The sequence below is a fragment of the Salvelinus alpinus genome, chromosome 3 (genome assembly GCF_045679555.1).
Source record: "Salvelinus alpinus chromosome 3, SLU_Salpinus.1, whole genome shotgun sequence".
NCBI lineage: Eukaryota > Metazoa > Chordata > Actinopteri > Salmoniformes > Salmonidae > Salvelinus > Salvelinus alpinus.
In genome coordinates this window covers 102,179,701-102,194,998 of record NC_092088.1, presented here as the reverse complement: position 1 = coordinate 102,194,998, position 15,298 = coordinate 102,179,701, and the positions used below count along the sequence as shown (strand labels likewise).

The following is a 15,298-nucleotide window of genomic DNA, read 5'->3' as shown; positions in this document are numbered from 1 at the left end:
CCTCTCAGAGCCCCCCCCCCCCCTAAACCCCAGCCTTATTAAAGTCCATTCCTCCTCCTCTCAGAGCCCCCCCCCTAACCCCCAGCCTTATTAAAGTCCATTCCTTCTCCTCTCAGAGCCCCCCCCCCCCCCCCTAAACCCCAGCCTTATTAAAGTCCATTCCTCCTCCTCTCAGAGCCCCCCCCCCCTAAACCCCAGCCTTATTATAGTCCATTCTCCTCCTCCTCTCAGAGCCTCCCCCCCCCTAAACCCCAGCCTTATTAAAGTCCGTTCCTCCTCCTCTCAGAGGCCCCCCCCCCCTAAACCCCAGCCTTATTAAAGTCCGTTCCTCCTCCTCTCAGAGCCCCCCCCCCTAAACCCCAGCCTTATTAAAGTCCGTTCCTCCTCCTCTCAGAGCCCCCCCCCTAAACCCCAGCCTTATTAAAGTCCGTTCCTCCTCCTCTCAGAGCCCCCCCCCCCCCCCTAAACCCCAGCCTTATTAAAGTCCATTCCTCCTCCTCTCAGAGCCACCCCCCCTAAACCCCAGCCTTATTAAAGTCCATTCCTCCTCCTCTCAGAGCCCCCACCCTAAACCCCAGCCTTATTAAAGTCCATTCCTCCTCTTCTCAGAGCCCCCCCCCCTAAACCCCAGCCTTATTAAAGTCCATTCCTCCTCCTCTCAGAGCCCCCCCCCCCCTAAACCCCAGCCTTATTAAAGTCCATTCCTCCTCCACTCAGAGCCACCCCCCCCCTAAACCCCAGCCATATTAAAGTCCATTCCTCCTCCTCTCAGAGCCCCCCCCCTAAACCCCAGCCTTATTAAAGTCCGTTCCTCCTCCTCTCAGAGCCCCCCCCCTAAACCCCAGCCTTATTAAAGTCCGTTCCTCCTCCTCTCAGAGCCCCCCCCCCCTAAACCCCAGCCTTATTAAAGTCCGTTCCTCCTCCTCTCAGAGCCCCCCCCCCTAAACCCCAGCCTTATTAAAGTCCATTCCTTCTCCTCTCAGAGCCCCCCCCCCCCCCCTAAACCCCAGCCTTATTAAAGTCCATTCCTCCTCCTCTCAGAGCCTCCCCCCTAACCCCCAGCCTTATTAAAGTCCATTCCTTCTCCTCTCAGAGCCCCCCCCCCCCCCTAAACCCCAGCCTTATTAAAGTCCATTCCTCCTCCTCTCAGAGCCCCCCCCCCCCCCCTAAACCCCAGCCTTATTATAGTCCATTCTCCTCCTCCTCTCAGAGCCTCCCCCCCCTAAACCCCAGCCTTATTAAAGTCCGTTCCTCCTCCTCTCAGAGGCCCCCCCCCCCTAAACCCCAGCCTTATTAAAGTCCGTTCCTCCTCCTCTCAGAGCCCCCCCCCTAAACCCCAGCCTTATTAAAGTCCGTTCCTCCTCCTCTCAGAGCCCCCCCCCCTAAACCCCAGCCTTATTAAAGTCCGTTCCTCCTCCTCTCAGAGCCCCCCCCCCCTAAACCCCAGCCTTATTAAAGTCCATTCCTCCTCCTCTCAGAGCCACCCCCCCTAAACCCCAGCCTTATTAAAGTCCATTCCTCCTCCTCTCAGAGCCCCCCCCCTAAACCCCAGCCTTATTAAAGTCCATTCCTCCTCTTCTCAGAGCCCCCCCCTAAACCCCAGCCTTATTAAAGTCCATTCCTCCTCCTCTCAGAGCCCCCCCCCCCTAAACCCCAGCCTTATTAAAGTCCATTCCTCCTCCACTCAGAGCCCCCCCCCCTAAACCCCAGCCTTATTAAAGTCCATTCCTCCTCCTCTCAGAGCCCCCCCCCCCTAAACCCCAGCCTTATTAAAGTCCATTCCTCCTTCTCTCAGAGCCCCCCCCCCTAAACCCCAGCCTTATTAAAGTCCGTTCCTCCTCCTCTCAGAGCCCCCCCCCCCTAAACCCCAGCCTTATTAAAGTCCATTCCTCCTCCTCTCAGAGCCCCCCCCCTAAACCCCAGCCTTATTAAAGTCCATTCCTCCTCCTCTCAGACCCCCCCCCCTAAACCCCAGCCTTATTAAAGTCCATTCCTCCTCCTCTCAGAGCCCCCCCCCTAAACCCCAGCCTTATTAAAGTCCATTCCTCCTCCTCTCAGAGCCCCCCCCCCTAAACCCCAGCCTTATTAAAGTCCATTCCTCGCCCTCTCAGAGCCCCCCCCCCCCCCCTAAACCCCAGCCTTATTAAAGTCCATTCCTCCTCCTCTCAGAGCCCCCCCCCCCCCCCCTAAACCCCAGCCTTATTATAGTCCATTCTCCTCCTCCTCTCAGAGCCCCCCCCCCCTAAACCCCAGCCTTATTAAAGTCCGTTCCTCCTCCTCTCAGAGACCCCCCCCCCTAAACCCCAGCCTTATTAAAGTCCGTTCCTCCTCCTCTCAGAGCCACCCCCCCTAAACCCCAGCCTTATTAAAGTCCGTTCCTCCTCCTCTCAGAGCCCCCCCCCTAAACCCCAGCCTTATTAAAGTCCGTTCCTCCTCCTCTCAGATCCCCCCCCCCCCCTAAACCCCAGCCTTATTAACGTCCGTTCCTCCTCCTCTCAGAGCCCCCCCCACCTAAACCCCAGCCTTATTAAAGTCCGTTCCTCCTCCTCTCAGAGCCCCCCCCCCTAAACCCCAGCCTTATTAAAGTCCGTTCCTCCTCCTCTTAGAGCCCCCCCCCCCCTAAACCCCAGCCTTATTAAAGTCCATTCCTCCTCCTCTCAGAGCCCCCCCCCCTAAACCCCAGCCTTATTAAAGTCCATTCCTCCTCCTCTCAGAGCCCCCCCCCCCTAAACCCCAGCCTTATTAAAGTCCATTCCTCCTCCTCTCAGAGCCCCCCCCCCCCCCTAAACCCCAGCCTTATTAAAGTCCATTCCTCCCCCTCTCAGAGCCCACCCCCCTAAACCCCAGCCTTATTAAAGTCCATTCCTCCTCCTCTCAGAGCCCCCCCCCCTAAACCCCAGCCTTATTAAAGTCCATTCCTTCTCCTCTCAGAGCCCCCCCCCCCCCTAAACCCCAGCCTTATTAAAGTCCATTCCTCCTCCTCTCAGAGCCCCCCCCCTAACCCCCAGCCTTATTAAAGTCCATTCCTTCTCCTCTCAGAGCCCCCCCCCCCCCCTAAACCCCAGCCTTATTAAAGTCCATTCCTCCTCCTCTCAGAGCCCCCCCCCCCCCCTAAACCCCAGCCTTATTATAGTCCATTCTCCTCCTCCTCTCAGAGCCCCCCCCCCCTAAACCCCAGCCTTATTAAAGTCCGTTCCTCCTCCTCTCAGAGGCCCCCCCCCCTAAACCCCAGCCTTATTAAAGTCCGTTCCTCCTCCTCTCAGAGCCCCCCCCCTAAACCCCAGCCTTATTAAAGTCCGTTCCTCCTCCTCTCAGAGCCCCCCCCCCTAAACCCCAGCCTTATTAAAGTCCGTTCCTCCTCCTCTCAGAGCCCCCCCCCCTAAACCCCAGCCTTATTAAAGTCCATTCCTCCTCCTCTCAGAGCCCCCCCCCCCTAAACCCCAGCCTTATTAAAGTCCATTCCTCCTCCTCTCAGAGCCCCCCCCCCCTTAAACCCCAGCCTTATTAAAGTCCATTCCTCCTCCTCTCAGAGCCCCCCCTAAACCCCAGCCTTATTAAAGTCCATTCCTCCTCCTCTCAGAGCCCCCCCCCTAAACCCCAGCCTTATTAAAGTCCATTCCTCCTCCTCTCAGAGCCCCCCCCCCTTAAACCCCAGCCTTATTAAAGTCCATTCCTCCTCCTCTCAGAGCCCCCCCCACCCTTAAACCCCAGCCTTATTAAAGTCCATTCCTCCTCCTCTCAGAGCCCCCCCCCCTTCCTAAACCCCAGCCTTATTAAAGTCCATTCCTCCTCCTCTCAGAGCCCCCCCCCCCCTAAACCCCAGCCTTATTAAAGTCCATTCCTCCTCCTCTCAGAGCCCCCCCCCCCTAAACCCCAGTCTTATTAAAGTCCATCCCCCCTCCTCTCAGAGCCCCCCCCCCTTAAACCCCAGCCTTATTAAAGTCCATTCCCCCTCCTCTCAGAGCCCCCCCCCTTAAACCCCAGCCTTATTAAAGTCCATTCCTCCTCCTCTCAGAGCCCCCCCCCTTCCTAAACCCCAGCCTTATTAAAGTCCATTCCTCCTCCTCTCAGAGCCCCCCCCCCCCTAAACCCCAGTCTTATTAAAGTCCATTCCTCCTCCTCTCAGAGCCCCCCCCCCCCCTAAACCCCAGCCTTATTAAAGTCCATTCCTCCTCCTCTCAGAACCCCCCCCCCCTAAACCCCAGTCTTATTAAAGTCCATTCCTCCTCCTCTCAGAGCCCCCCCCCCCTAAACCCCAGCCTTATTAAAGTCCATTCCTCCTCCTCTCAGAGCCCCCCCCCCTAAACCCCAGCCTTATTATAGTCCATTCCTCCTCCTCTCAGAGCCCCCCCCCCCCCCCCCCTAAACCCCAGCCTTATTATAGTCCATCTAAAGACGTCCTGTGGTGTGGATTATCTCCAGCCACGTGTACCGAGGGTGGACGACACCCAACACCCCAATCCACCTAGCCGGATAATCTACCAGACACCTACGCAGGCAGGCACACCCCCCCCCCACACACACACACACACACACGACACGGCGCCACCCAGGCACGTCACTCAGCTAATGGCTAATGTTCTCATTTCACGTGATCTAGCCTAGCCCTACGGTAGACTGTACCGACCTGCCGTGTTCTGGACTGCCGCGTTGACGGACAACTCCATGGCCAATGACGACTGTGGCTGTAGATCTCTTCTACGTTGGGCGGACGGGGAACTGCGGCCAACGAGCCAGTGCACAACCATTTAATGGCATTATTAAGGCTACTTACAGCCTTAGCCAACCAACAGACAGCCAGAAGGAGACAGGGCTGAGGGCAAGGTCCTCCCACCGCTCTTCTTCTTCTTGAGTAGACGGCACTAAGCGTTTCTCCTTCTTCTTGTTTCTAGGTTACGACTAAGGAAACCATTTTGTTTCTGAACTATTTTGGATAATTAATTATTTTTAGGCAACAGATGATAGATTTATATTTTTAACAGAAAATAGTTTATCTAGAATGTTTGTTTTTTTTGGGGGGGGGGGACTATTTTGGGGCTCTAGATTTGGGTTTCTGGTTTATATATATATATAAATATTTTAAAAATTAAATTTAACCTTTATTTAACTAGGCAAGTCAGTTAAAAACAAATTCTTATTTACAATGACGGCCTACACCGGCCAAACCCAGGCGACGCTGGGCCAATTGTGCGTCGTCCTATGGGACTCCCAATCACGGCCGGTTGTGATACAGCCTGGATTCGAACCAGGGTGTCTGTAGTGACGCCTCTAGCACTGAGATGCAGTGCCTTAGATCGCTGCGCCACTCGGGATCCAAATAACAAATATAAAACAATGTTTTTTATAATACTGTACAATAAATAGACAAAAAGTTAAATACAAAATAAAAAGATTCTAGACAAATAAGAATACGTTTTCTATAGCAAGAGTATACGCTAGAATGGTTCACAGCATGAAGGGGAAGAAATACGATGCTCTCTCATCAGGATGCGTGTTTAAACATAAAACCACTAGAGACATTTATTTAGAGGGCTGTACTTCACAAGTTTACTTTGCTCAGAAAGGAAAGCAATCTCTTGAGCCTCTAAACTGCTCAGAGAGAGAGAGAGAAAGAGAGTTAGAGAGTGAGAGATAGAGAGAGAGAGAGAGAGAGAGAGAGAGAGAGAGAGAGAGAGAGAGAGAGAGAGAGAGAGAGAGAGAGAGAGAGAGAGAGAGAGAGAGAAAGAGACAGAGTTAGAGAGAGAGAGAGAGAGAGAGAGAGAGAGAGAAAGAGACAGAGTTAGAGAGTGAGAGAGAGAGAGAGAGAGAGAGAGAGAAAGAGAGAGAGAGAGAGAGAGAGAGAGAGAGAGAGAGAGAGAGAGAGAGAGAGAGAGAGAGAGAGAGAGAGAGAGAGAGAGAGAGAGAGAGAGAGAGAGAGAGAGAAAGAGACAGAGTTAGAGAGAGAGAGAGAGAGAGAGAGAGAAAGAGACAGAGTTAGAGAGTGAGAGAGAGAGAGAAAGAGACAGAGTTAGAGAGTGAGAGAGAGAGAGAGAGAGAGAGAAAGAGACAGAGTTAGAGAGTGAGAGAGAGAGAGAGAGAGAGAGAAAGAGACAGAGTTAGAGAGAGAGAGAGAGAGAGAGTGAGAGAGAAAGAGTGCGATGAACACCTTGTTATTTTCTCCCCGGTCTCCTTCATGTACTGTACACAACAATGCAAATGTCCAGACAGTTCTCCACATGTCTCTCTCCAACAAATCCACTTCAATCAGTATAGATGTGTGCCATTCCAAAGGGGGAATGGGAAGACAAAATATTGAAGTGCCTTTGAACAGGCTACGGTAGTAGGTGCCTTTGAACAGGCTACGGTAGTAGGTGCCTTTGAACAGGCTACGGTAGTAGGTGCAAGGCGCAGGGCTGTTACGGTGACCGTATTACCGCCACACCGGTGGTCACGAGTCATGACCGCAGTCAAATTCCACGTGGCCATTTAGTCACCGCATGGTAACTAGGCATCTCCAAGCTCTGATGCTGCCGATGGTCATTAGTAGCCTCCCAAACTTGATAACTGCCTGGTACTCAGCACTCTATTGTCCATCTAATCACTCTGACATCAATGCAAAATGTGGTGGAAAATCTAATCAAACACTTCATGAGAGCCCATGAGCTCATGTTGCGCAACATTTCTATAGGCTATGTAATTGTGTGAAAAAACAGTTTTGAAGTTTTGATGGCCTCTACTAAAAAGAGGAGGCTCAGCTTTCTATAGGCTAGGCCTACTATATTTGTTTCTCAACTTTCCTAATATTAAGCACATTGCTTATCTTTACAACAGGAGTATAGCCTACCTGGCTGGCATGAAAATGAACCACGGGAAAAGCGTCCTCCATTCGCTATTTAAGTGCATAAATAACATGTATTTTTCCCCTGCCCCCGTTCCAAGACAGGTGCATGATAATGGTCCATTCTAAATCAAAACTAATTTAATCAAAAACTAATGTAAAGACAAGATCAAATCAAGAATAGTCTGATGGGTGACAATATTAACCTATCACTTGTGAATGATGCCCAGCCTGTGTGCAGTAAGGCAAGAAACAGAACATGCCTTTTTTAGTGACTTTTTCAAATCATAGTCACACACCTCATGTAGCCTAGCCTAACCTAGCCTAGCTGTAGCCTAGCCCTATATGTTTTGATTTGTATCACAACTACTACAACTACTGACAGGATGTAGAAGAACCATGAAAACAGCAACTATATTAGAGTACAGAACCACGAAAATGAATTTGTTGAATGAATTTGTGGGATCAATTTCACATAATCTTCAAAAGAAAAACACTTTACAATATTGCTTTACGTGGTAGACATGCTTTACGTGGTAGCCGTGCTTTACGTGGTTGCTGTGCTTTACGTGGTTGCCGCGCTTTACGTGGTTGCCGTGCTTTACGTGGTAGCTATGCTTTACGTGGTAGCTATGCTTTACGTGGTAGCTATGATTTACGTGGAAGCTATGATTTACGTGGTAGCTATGCTTTACGTGGTAGCTATGCTTTACGTGGTAGCTATGATTTACGTGGAAGCTATGATTTACGTGGTAGCTATGCTTTACGTGGTAGCTATGATTTACGTGGTAGCTATGCTTTACGTGGTAGCTATGATTTACGTGGTATCTGTGCTTTACGTGGTATCTGTGCTTTACGTGGTAGCTATGATTTACGTGGTAGCTATGCTTTACGTGGTAGCTATGCTTTACGTGGTAGCTATGATTTATGTGGTAGCTGTGCTTTACGTGGTAGCTGTGCTTTACGTGGTAGCTATGATTTACGTGGTAGCTGTGCTTTACGTGGTAGCTGTGCTTTACGTGGTAGCTATGATTTACGTGGTAGCTGTGCTTTACGTGGTAGCTGTGCTTTACGTGGTAGCTATGATTTACGTGGTAGCTGTGCTTTACGTGGTAGCTATGATTTACGTGGTAGCTGTGCTTTACGTGGTAGCTGTGCTTTACGTGGTAGCTGTGCTTTACGTGGTAGCTGTGCTTTACGTGGTAGCTGTGCTTTACGTGGTAGCCGTGCTTTACGTGGTAGACATGATTTGTGAGGATTTTTACGCAGGAACTCAACCTGAACAACCAGGGGAATAACAACTATTCCCCAAAACACACACACACACACACACACACACACACACACACACACACACACACACACACACACACACACACACACACACACACACACACACACACACACACACACACACACACACACACACACACACACACACACACAAACACTGAACTGCCTGAATGAATGGTGAAATATTGTGGATAATGTCAGACAGTGAATAAAAGCAGAGCAATACACAGAGTGGAAATGAAAGATTGACTTTCTATGAACTCTGAACCAGGTAGTTATGAGATCAGATTCTCTCTACTTCTACTTGTCAGTCTGAACCAGGTAGTTATGAGATCAGATTCTCTCTACTTCTACTTGTCAGTCTGAACCAGGTAGTTATGAGATCGGATTCTCTCTACTTCCTGGAATGGGCGGGTTTAAGGCTGAGGAATGTCACCAATAAAAAACAACTGCTAATCCTAGTAGATATTGAGACTCTCTCTCTCTCTCTGTGTGTGTGTGTGTGTGTGTGTGTGTGTGTGTGTGTGTGTGTGTGTGTGTGTGCGTGCGTGCGTGTCTGTGTGTGTGTGTCTGTGTGTCTGTGTGCCTGTGTGCCTGTGTGCGTGCGTGTGTGTCTGTGTGCCTGTGTGCCTGTGTGCGTGTGTCTGTGTGTGTGTGTGTGTGTGTGTGTGTGTGTGAGAGAGAGTGTATCTAGGCTGTCTAAAAACAGAAGCTAGCTAGAGATTACAAATGATTCCATGTGACACCCACACATCCAAATCCAGTAACAGGATGTGTGGACACTGAGAGACTCTGTCAAACACACTAGCTCCTGATGAGAGGAGACAGCAGAGTAGAATGGAGGAGACAGAGACTCTGTCAAACACACTAGCTCCTGATGAGAGGAGACAGCAGAGTAGAATGGAGGAGACAGAGACTCTGTCAAACACACTAGCTCCTGATGAGAGGAGACAGCAGAGTAGAATGGAGGAGACAGAGACTGTCAAACACACTAGCTCCTGATGAGAGGAGACAGCAGAGTAGAATGGAGGAGACAGAGACTCTGTCAAACACACTAGCTCCTGATGAGAGGAGACAGCAGAGTAGAATGGAGGAGACAGAGACTGTCAAACACACTAGCTCCTGATGAGAGGAGACAGCAGAGTAGAATGGAGGAGACAGAGACTCTGTCAAACACACTAGCTCCTGATGAGAGGAGACAGCAGAGTAGAATGGAGGAGACAGAGACTCTGTCAAACACACTAGCTCCTGATGAGAGGAGACAGCAGAGTAGAATGGAGGAGACAGAGACTCTGTCAAACACACTAGCTCCTGATGAGAGGAGACAGCAGAGTAGAATGGAGGAGACAGAGACTCTGTCAAACACACTAGCTCCTGATGAGAGGAGACAGCAGAGTAGAATGGAGGAGACAGAGACTCTGTCAAACAGACTAGCTCCTGATGAGAGGAGACAGCAGAGTAGAATGGAGGAGACAGAGACTCTGTCAAACACACTAGCTCCTGATGAGAGGAGACAGCAGAGTAGAATGGAGGAGACAGAGACTCTGTCAAACACACTAGCTCCTGATGAGAGGAGACAGCAGAGTAGAATGGAGGAGACAGAGACTCTGTCAAACAGACTAGCTCCTGATGAGAGGAGACAGCAGAGTAGAATGGAGGAGACAGAGACTCTGTCAAACACACTAGCTCCTGATGAGAGGAGACAGCAGAGTAGAATGGAGGAGACAGAGACTAATCAAACGATAAAAACGTAGATAAGGAAAATAGTTTCAATATTTAATAAGTAAATATGACATGTTATGACATCACCTATCCAACTAAAACACTTCAGATATGACATCACCTATCCAACTAAAACACACTGACGTCAGATATGACATCACCTATCCAACTAAAACACACTGACGTCAGATATGACATCACCTATCCAACTAAAACACACTGACGTCAGGTATGACATCACCTATCCACCTAAAACACTTCAGATATGACATCACCTATCCAACTAAAACACACTGACGTCAGATATGACATCACCTATCCAACTAAAACACACTGACGTCAGGTATGACATCACCTATCCAACTAAAACACACTGACGTCAGATATGACATCACCTATCCAACTAAAACACACTGACGTCAGATATGACATCACCTATCCAACTAAAACACACTGACGTCAGGTATGACATCACCTATCCAACTAAAACACACTGACGTCAGGTATGACATCACCTATCCAACTAAAACACACTGACGTCAGATATGACATCACCTATCCAACTAAAACACACTGACGTCAGATATGACATCACCTATCCAACTAAAACATACTGACGTCAGGTATGACATCACCTATCCAACTAAAACACACTGACGTCAGGTATGACATCACCTATCCAACTAAAACACACTGACGTCAGATATGACATCACCTATCCAACTAAAACACACTGACGTCAGATATGACATCACCTATCCAACTAAAACATACTGACGTCAGATATGACATCACCTATCCAACTAAAACACACTGACGTCAGATATGACATCACCTATCCAACTAAAACACACTGACGTCAGATATGACATCACCTATCCAACTAAAACACACTGACGTCAGATATGACATCACCTATCCAACTAAAACACACTGACGTCAGATATGACATCACCTATCCAACTAAAACACACTGACGTCAGATATGACATCACCTGTCCAATCCAAGTTTGCAGAAACTTGAGTGACTTGAGTGAATTTCAACTCAAACCTACGCCTGCGGATACGATTTTAGGATTTACAGCCAGCGCTGCTGGTCGTTATATGAACAGGGATCACAGACAGACAGGAGCTCTAAGGACATGGATTTACAGTGTTGCTCTTGGTTGTATAAATAGTGTCACCATTTACAAACAGACCTGTTGCGTAAAGCTGATTATCATGTCACATATACAGTATCTCTCATCGATTCATTAAAAAGGTTGTTGATATAAAATGTAAATATTTAAGCTTTAGAAAACATTAATCATGAAACACATATAGTTATCATTGTTCTGTAAAACATCAACATACAGCACAAACCGATTCCAATGAAGGACTAAACGCTCCAGCGTCAACTAAATCCAGCCAATAGGAAACTAGATACAGGATAGATTGGAAGAACGTTTGAATAAGTAACATACGGACAAACTAAATGGAACAATGACAAGCCAAGCTAAAGTCAGGGGAGAGGATAGGAGAGGAGTTGGGGAGGAGAGGAGAGGAGTTGGAGAGGAGTTGGAGAGGAGTTGGAGAGGAGTTGGGGAGGAGATGAGGAGAGAAGGGGAGTTGGGGAGGAGAGGAGAGGAGTTGGAGAGGAGGGGAGGAGAGAAGGGGAGTTGGGGAGGAGAGGAGGAGAGAAGGGGAGTTGGGGAGGAGAGGAGGGATAGCGAGGTCAGAGGAGTGTGGTTACTTGTATCAGGCGAGGCAGCCATGGTAGAAACAATGACAGGCGGTCCCGTTCTCCGTCCTGCCGTCCTGTTGTTGTTAAGGGTCTGTATCTGGTGGGAGGCGGACGCCGCCGCTACGACCACACCGCTCTCCCCTGCGTTGGACGCCCCCTTCCTCAGCAGCTGGGGGCTGTGCAGGGGGCTCTGAACCACCCCAGGTGACATGGGGGGCATATTGGGGGCTCTCTTCATGAGCTCCATGGGGGAGTAAGAACCAGAGAAGGTTTTGGGGGCCGTTCCTCCGGTGGTGTTGGGGGCAGTCGGTTGCTGGTGCTGCAGGGCGGACATGGCGATGCCGGTGTGGGCGTTGTACATGGATAGCGGTCTTGCCTGGGTGACGGCGTTACCGTATCCCCCGGAGCTGACGGGGAAGGTCCCTCGCGGTGCTCCGTACGTGGTGGTCTCCAGGAGGTGTTGAGATGGGGCGCTGTTGGGTCTCCTGCCCAGGAACTCTCCCATCCTGGGGCTGAAGGTCTGAATGGAGGTAGGGGGCTGCTGATGCATCGTGTGGGGGTCCATGGCCATGCTGCTCATCCCCTGGGTCATGTTCTGCATCCCCTGCATGTAGAGGTTGTTGGAGTGGCCGAAGCTGTTGGCGCGGCCTCTAATGCGCTGCTGAGCGGCTAAGGCCGACTCCCCGGGCTGCTGCTTACAGTGGAGCACCACGCCGGACAGTGCTCGGGCCTGGCCCAGATTAGTGGTTACAGAACGGACGTCATGATCCTCCATGACACCCAGCATAGAGGTGGAGTCAAAGCCCTGCTGGAGTAGTAAGCTGATGGTGCTGTCCGCCAGACCCTCGGCTCTGAGGAACGCCAGGAACCCCGGGTCCACCATCCTCTTGGGATCCATATTCATCGCCGCGCTAGGGTGTTGTTGTTGTTGGACCATGGCAGAGCCGGGGTCGTATCCCGGGTCGTAGGGAAGCCTCTGGGATGCTACAGCACCGTAGCGCTGGAGGGAACCGTCCATGTTTCCGTGCTGCTGGGTAACTGGGTCCACCATGAGACTGGTGGCTGCGGCAGCCTGTCCAACACCGACCCGGGGGTCCAACGGGAGGCTGTAGATGGCACTGTAGAGGGGAGGGTGATAAGCGGAGAGAGAAGGGAGAGGCTGAGGCTGGACCGCAGCGTAAACAGGAAGCGGGGGCTGGACCCCGTAGCAGGCAGGAGATGGAGCCCTGCAGACACCAATGCTGTGCTGGAAGTCTGGGATCATCTTGGCTTCCCGGTAAGACCGGCTGAGCTCGTTGTGAGCGGGAGAGGGAGGAGGAGGAGGGGGAGGGCCTGGGACATGAGTAGGAGCTGGGAGGGGAGGGGCAGACCTGGCGTGTCCTTGATCCCAGGCAGACCCAGTAGAAACACCAGCTCTAAACCCCCCTCGTCCACCGGTGAGCCCGGACATCCCATAATGCGACGCTGATCTGTTAAGCAGGTGATGCTGCTGCTGGTTGGCCCTATATAAGGAGGGGCCGTCTTCAGGACGACGAGGAGATAAACTCCTGGACGTAGCAGTAGTAGTAGTCATAGCCGGGGCTGTGTTGTCCGGCCGGAGTTCAGGCTGGTAGTAATTCTGTTGAGCTGGAGGAACCACAGAAGAAGCCCTGGCTGCCATCATTTGCCTGAGATAGAGGCTACTCAGCTCGGGTACTGAGTTCTTCCTCACCAGGGTGTGTGGAAGTGGTTGTCCGTGTCTCTCTGGGTAGAGTTGGTAGGTCTGGTAAGGGTACATGGCTTCGTCCTTCTGAGGTAAAAAGTCTGAGGGAGGGGGGCGTAGTTCGGGAGGCAGCTCGTACCAGACCCCGTCCTCGCCCCCTACCAAGGCCACAGAATTCCTGCGCCCCTCAATTGTGACGGCGTCTTCGTTTACGACAGAGACTCTGTCGTTCCCCTATGTCCCTAAACTGTCCCTCACTAGTCCATCCGAGTCCCGGACCGGAGGGGTAACTGTTCTCCCCTTAAGGCTGTGCTATCATGTAGCTCCACACAGCCGGGCTATCACTGAATTATTCACACCTGGAAACAACGCCATGAGGAGGCAAATGAATGGGGACGTGACAAACACACAGCCACTGTGTATACACACACACACACACACACACACACACACACACACACACACACACACACACACACACACACACACACACACACACACACACACACACACACACACACACACACACACACACACACACACACACACACACACACACACACACAAACAGCCACTGTATATACACACACACAAAAACCCACACTGTGTATAGACACACACACACAAACACACACACACACACACAAAAACCCACCTTGTAAGGCCTGCTATTTCATTTTACCGTGAACCCCAGAGACCATGCGTGTACTGGGCTGGTGTCACGTTCACATAGGATTGTGGGTAAACTTGGGGTAAAAAAAACATGCAGTAGTCACGGAGGTACAATGGAGGAGGAGGGGTCAGGGTAATCCAATCAGGTTGATCCTTTTTTCTGGCAGGAAGGAGGGTTCAGTTCACTAGCCTCTCCTCTCCTCTCCTCTCCTCTCCTCTCCTCTCCTCTCCTCTCCTCTCCTCTCCTCTCCTCTCCTCTCCTCTCCTCTCCTCTCCTCTCCTCTCCTCTCCTCTCCTCTCCCTAAGCACAGCAGTGAAGGATTAGAGTCCAAATAAAACCTGCTTAAAGGGATACTTTGGGATTTTGGCAATGAAGTCCTTTATCTGCTTCTTAAAGGGATACTTAGGGATTTTGGCAATGAAGTCCTTTATCTGATTCTTAAAGGGATACTTTGGGATTTTGGCAATGAAGTCCTTTATCTGCTTCCCCAGAGTCAGATGAACTCACGGATACCAGTTTTAATGTCTGTGTCCAGTATGAAGGAAATGTGAGGTCTTTGCAAGCCAACGCGAACTAGCGTTAGCGCAATGACTGTAAGTATATGGTATCTACTAGCATTCTGCCCCCTGTGACATGAACCAAACACCAGTAACGGGGTAAAAACAGATCGATGCAGTTACATATCGGGATAGTATTTTGGACGATATATCGCAATATTATTTTATTATTTCCCAACGGGTAGTTTTTCCATCTATAGCGTGTTCTCATCTTTTTTTTAAAATTGTTATAAATTAAGCCAAAATGTTTTCAGCACTTTTATTTCCATCACAGATGAAAACTCGTTTTTCTCCTGGGTCTCTTGTCCCTCTGCAGCAGACATATAGTGAGCGATGTGTTTGGAACATCAAATCACGGCATTGAACTGCAATACGCATAGAATCGTGAGAGTCGCAATACATTTCGTATCGGCAACTAAGCATCGTGATAATATCGTATCGTGAGGTCCTTGGCAATTCCCAGCCCTACCAGGTACTACAGTCTAGTGTACAGTCTGATACTGTAGTGTACAGTGTAGCACTAGCTAGATATAGTACAGTACAGTGTAGTACTACATGATACTCTAGTTTTCCCTATACCCATCTCGAGGTTGCTACAACCTAGCCTATGAATTACAGTTTACAACGTAGGTGCACACGGGTCGAGAGACAAATTGGAAGTGACAGACAGTGACACACGGACAGACAGTGACATTCTTGCCTGCATCTAGCTGATCTAGGGTGTAATCAGTAGTCTAACAGTTGCAAAAGAGAGTTTCTATTGGGCAAATTCAGGTTTATCCCCGTTTTGTTCCGTTTGCTTCCGTTTAAG

At 50.2% G+C, this 15,298-nt stretch overlaps 2 protein-coding genes across 5 annotated transcripts in view; both read right to left on the bottom strand.

The window, feature by feature from the left end:
- The window catches only part of LOC139571629 (C-terminal-binding protein 2), a 218,746-nt gene that overhangs the window by 112,693 nt on the left and 90,755 nt on the right, over nucleotides 1–15,298 (bottom strand). For 2 of the 4 annotated variants that reach the window (XM_071394679.1, XM_071394682.1), the window contains exon 1: nucleotides 4,628–4,837. The exons of the other annotated variants lie outside the window; for them this stretch is intronic. In XM_071394679.1, the coding sequence (XP_071250780.1) occupies nucleotides 4,628–4,748 (121 nt within the window). In that variant the 5' untranslated portion in view covers nucleotides 4,749–4,837. Of the gene's footprint in view, nucleotides 1–4,627; nucleotides 4,838–15,298 lie in introns of those variants that run through there. 4 annotated transcript variants of the gene reach the window in all.
- Nucleotides 11,251–14,104, bottom strand: LOC139569666 (proline-rich protein 36-like). The gene has a single exon (XM_071391074.1). The coding sequence runs from the start codon at nucleotides 13,330–13,332 to the stop codon at nucleotides 11,251–11,253; it is 2,082 nt and encodes a 693-aa protein (XP_071247175.1). The 5' UTR covers nucleotides 13,333–14,104.

What these genes read in the sequence shown, in the direction of transcription:
- LOC139569666 (XM_071391074.1), bottom strand. Translation starts at nt 13,332, where the DNA reads ATGTACCCTTACCAGACCTACCAACTCTACCCAGAGAGACACGGACAA.